The following is a 3,723-nucleotide window of genomic DNA, read 5'->3' as shown; positions in this document are numbered from 1 at the left end:
TTGGTGAATGGAAGTCCTTGATTTTAAGGCACTCCCCTAATGCTTTAGCACCTTCTATATTGGAATGGAAGAAAGAAACCTCAAGATAAAGGGATGCATGATTTCTAGCTTTTGCACCTTTTATATTGGAATGGAAGAAATTGACAAGTATCCCTTAAAACACTTACATTAATCCTATTAAAAAAGCATGTTTTTCGTACATCTTCCTTAATGGCACAAGATAAGCTAATGAAATCGTCCAATCTAGTTTAGTGGAAAGCTTAATTTGTCTTAGTTGTTACATGTTAGTGACAATTTGTATGCAAATACATGGAGCAGGTAGTTGTATTATTTCTCTAGAATATGAGGTCTTCTCTCATTCTTATTAACAATTTAGTAGCTTGCATTTTTCTATCAGAAATTTTTTGTTAAAATTATTGAGAAATTTTATGATTTGTATTAGGAGCAGAAACTTGTACTACTTCTTCACAATATGACCAGGAAGACACTGTCTACTCGTATTGAGGAATTTGAGGGAAAGCATGTTGGGTTGACTAGAAATGCTAATGAGTGTTGTATGTATAAAGTGCATGAGCAGTTACGTAATGTAAACGAGAAGGCTTACAAGCCTGTGCTACTTGCCATCGGTCCTTACAACGATCAAAGCAAGGTTGGCCAGGGGTTTATGGAAGACCATAAATTGCGCTATCTATATCAAATGCTTAAAAGAAAGGGGGGAAGTGTAGAAGCATACACTACAACCTTGACAGAATTGGAAGAACCCGCTCGTAAATGCTATGTAGAATGCATTAGCCAGACCCCAGAGGAGTTTGTAGAAATGATGGTACTTGATGGGTGTTTCATTATTGAGTTGTTCCACAAGCATGAAATCTACAAGGAGACAGGAGATTTTCAAGATGACCCAATCTTTAAAATGAAGTGGGTGCTTCCAAGAATAGCTCGTGACCTATTGTTATTTGAAAATCAACTTCCATTCTTCGTTCTTGAAAAATTGTTCATGATGAGTGAGAGGAAAGATACACTAAATCGATCCAAACATTTAGGAGAACACACTGGCGATATTGATGAGGAGGAAAATGGAATTAGTGTTGAAAGCTCAACCTCCACAACTCAGATTATCCAGACACGACTTTATGATCTTGCCCTCAATTTTTTCTATGGCTATTTACACTTTCAATGGAATATTGTTACATCAGGTTATAATTCAACCGAAAAGATTAAGCATCTACTTTGTTTGGTGCATGAAGATCTCACCTCTTCACTTTTACACATGATATGTCTACGTTTAACAGTCGGGTTCAGATTCAAGAAAGCAGAGTTTGAGCATCTCCTTGGTCTCATACATGCAAGCATTGGTATTTCATTACTCGATACGGAAATAGAATATGCCAGAGAACGTCAAGAGGTAGGAGTCAAACTCAAGAATGCAAAGATATTTAAGAGCCTATTTGGTCCGATTCGTGAAGCTATCATTCCATTACTTGCAAAAATGGAAAATATGAGGAAGGCAATTTCTTACACCAGCCAATTTCAGAAACCTAGATTCCAAGTCAATATGGCAGAGATTGAAAACTGGGAATCAATTCCGTTTGGCTTAGAGTTTCAGGAGGTTGGAATTGAATTCAAGATGGCAAAGAAATTTAAGGATGATGGATATAAGATTATAAGATGGACAAGTATACTTCATTACAATGAACTTCAAAAGGCTGGAATTGACTTCGACAAGGCAAAGAAATTTCAGGATCTACATAATCGAAATAGGAATGAAGATCAGAACTCAAAACCGTGTGTAATAGTAGAGAAATTTACTCGTCTACTTTGTCAGATCAAGATTGAAACGTGGAAGTCAATACCTTATGGCAAAGAGCTTCGTGAGGCTGGAGTCGAATTCAACAAGGCAAAGAAATTTAAGCGTTCTCTACTTGCTCTTAGAGAGATTGAAGCCAGGAACATACATGGTGCTACCGAGCTTGCAGAGGCTGGAATCGAATTCAAGAAGGCAGAGAAATCTAATGTGTTTTCCATAAAGTTCAACAATGGGCTAATGGAGATTTCACCTTTGACCATACAAGATCATACAGAGACTTACTTACGAAATCTAATTGCATATGAGCAATACTATCATCGACATACTGATGTGAATTACGTCTACAACTATGTGTGCTTCCTGGACGATCTCATTAACACTCCAAAGGATGTTGAGTTACTTCGTCGAAGAGGAATTATCCATAATAATTTGGGTGATGATGAAGTTATTTCCGCTATGGTTAACAAGCTTGGTCACAATGTCAGTTTTACGACCAACATTTATGAAAGAACTATCATGAATGTGAACTTGCATTGTAGGAGACGCAGGAATGTATGGATGGCAAAATTAAGGCGCGATTATTTCAACAGTCCTTGGGCATGGATTTCATTTCTGGCTGCTTTCTTATTGCTTGCACTCACAGCTACACAAACCATATTTTCCATTATTCATTAGGTTTTTCGTGCAGTGTGCTAATATGTTTGTTCTCGCAGTTAAATGTAATAAATATCGAATAATAAGATTTTATAAATTAAGAGTGACTTTTTATCTTTTGTTGAGTTATTTATATATGAATCATGTTTTATTGAATGAAATTGATTGGGACCCGGGCGAGTGCACATGCTAAATTAATGGATAGATTCTCCGTGCATCATTTTAAGCCACCTATTATGTGTTTTAACTCGTGCCCTTATTAGTGCAATTAATAGCAATGCTCTTGAATAACAATGTGGAATGAAATTTCTCATTGCTTAGATAGCCGTACGTCAAGGCTAAGTATTATCTAGCAGTGTTATTCCTCACATCATTAGAAGACTACCATAGCGGCAAGGCTACGTATTATCATGAAATGTTATATATAATTCTTCTTGCCTTCTGAGATGCAAAATTACTTATCAAATTTTTATACTCAATATTTGTTAATATGTTATTTTCAATGAGTGGGGCTACTATGCCGCCCCACTCTTACCGCTGGGCATACCGCCCAATGGTTTTTTTTTCACATTTTTTAATACATTTGAATATTTTTAAAAAAATAAAAAATACATCAATATACTGAAAATTACTTACTTAATCACTAAGTAAAAAATAATAATTTTTGACCAGCGGTCAAATAGAACGGTCAAAGTTGGGAGACATAGTAGTTTTATTCTATTTTCGATAGATAAAATGGCCAATCCATTTCATTTTGGGAAAATCTTCAAATCAGTTGGGTGTGTATTTTGCTTTTACACCCAGTAGTGAAAACCCAACACATAGTATATCCAAGGTAATTACGGTAGGTCGGCATATGAAGTAACCCTCTCCCTTTTCCCTTCTCCCCTTTCTCTTTCCTATTCTCTCCAGAATCCTTCTCCTCCCCCCGAAGCCCTTCTTCTCCCCTGAAGTGATTTTTGTCTTCTCTCCCAAAGCCCTTATTCTCCCTTGAAGCTATTTTCGTCTTAGCATCTCTCCAATTCGAAGGCCTTCTTCTCTCTTGAAGCCATTTTCTCTCTGATTCGAAACCTTTTTCTCTCTAATTCGAAGCCCTTCTTCTCTGATTCAAAGACCTATTAAACCCATCTTCATTATTGCAGGCAGTAGCAGAAGGCCTTCTCTGAGTCGTATTTGCTTCCCCACACTTGGCGTGACCAACATATCCTATTGCCCATCACTTGTCCTTGCATAGTTGGCCAACCTCGAAAACATACTTCATT

At 36.9% G+C, this 3,723-nt stretch overlaps 1 protein-coding gene across 1 annotated transcript; it reads left to right on the top strand.

Annotated features, from left to right (window-relative positions):
• Positions 1-451: 451 nt before the first annotated feature.
• Positions 452-2,496, top strand: LOC121244183. Its single transcript, XM_041142234.1, has one exon. The coding sequence runs from the start codon at positions 473-475 to the stop codon at positions 2,480-2,482; it is 2,010 nt and encodes a 669-aa protein (XP_040998168.1). The 5' UTR covers positions 452-472; the 3' UTR covers positions 2,483-2,496.
• Positions 2,497-3,723: the final 1,227 nt, after the last annotated feature.

This window comes from Juglans microcarpa x Juglans regia, chromosome 1D (assembly GCF_004785595.1).
Source record: "Juglans microcarpa x Juglans regia isolate MS1-56 chromosome 1D, Jm3101_v1.0, whole genome shotgun sequence".
Classification (NCBI taxonomy): domain Eukaryota; kingdom Viridiplantae; phylum Streptophyta; class Magnoliopsida; order Fagales; family Juglandaceae; genus Juglans; species Juglans microcarpa x Juglans regia.
The sequence above is the reverse complement of the archived record's forward strand: the minus strand, read 5'-3'. Positions and strand labels throughout refer to the sequence as shown.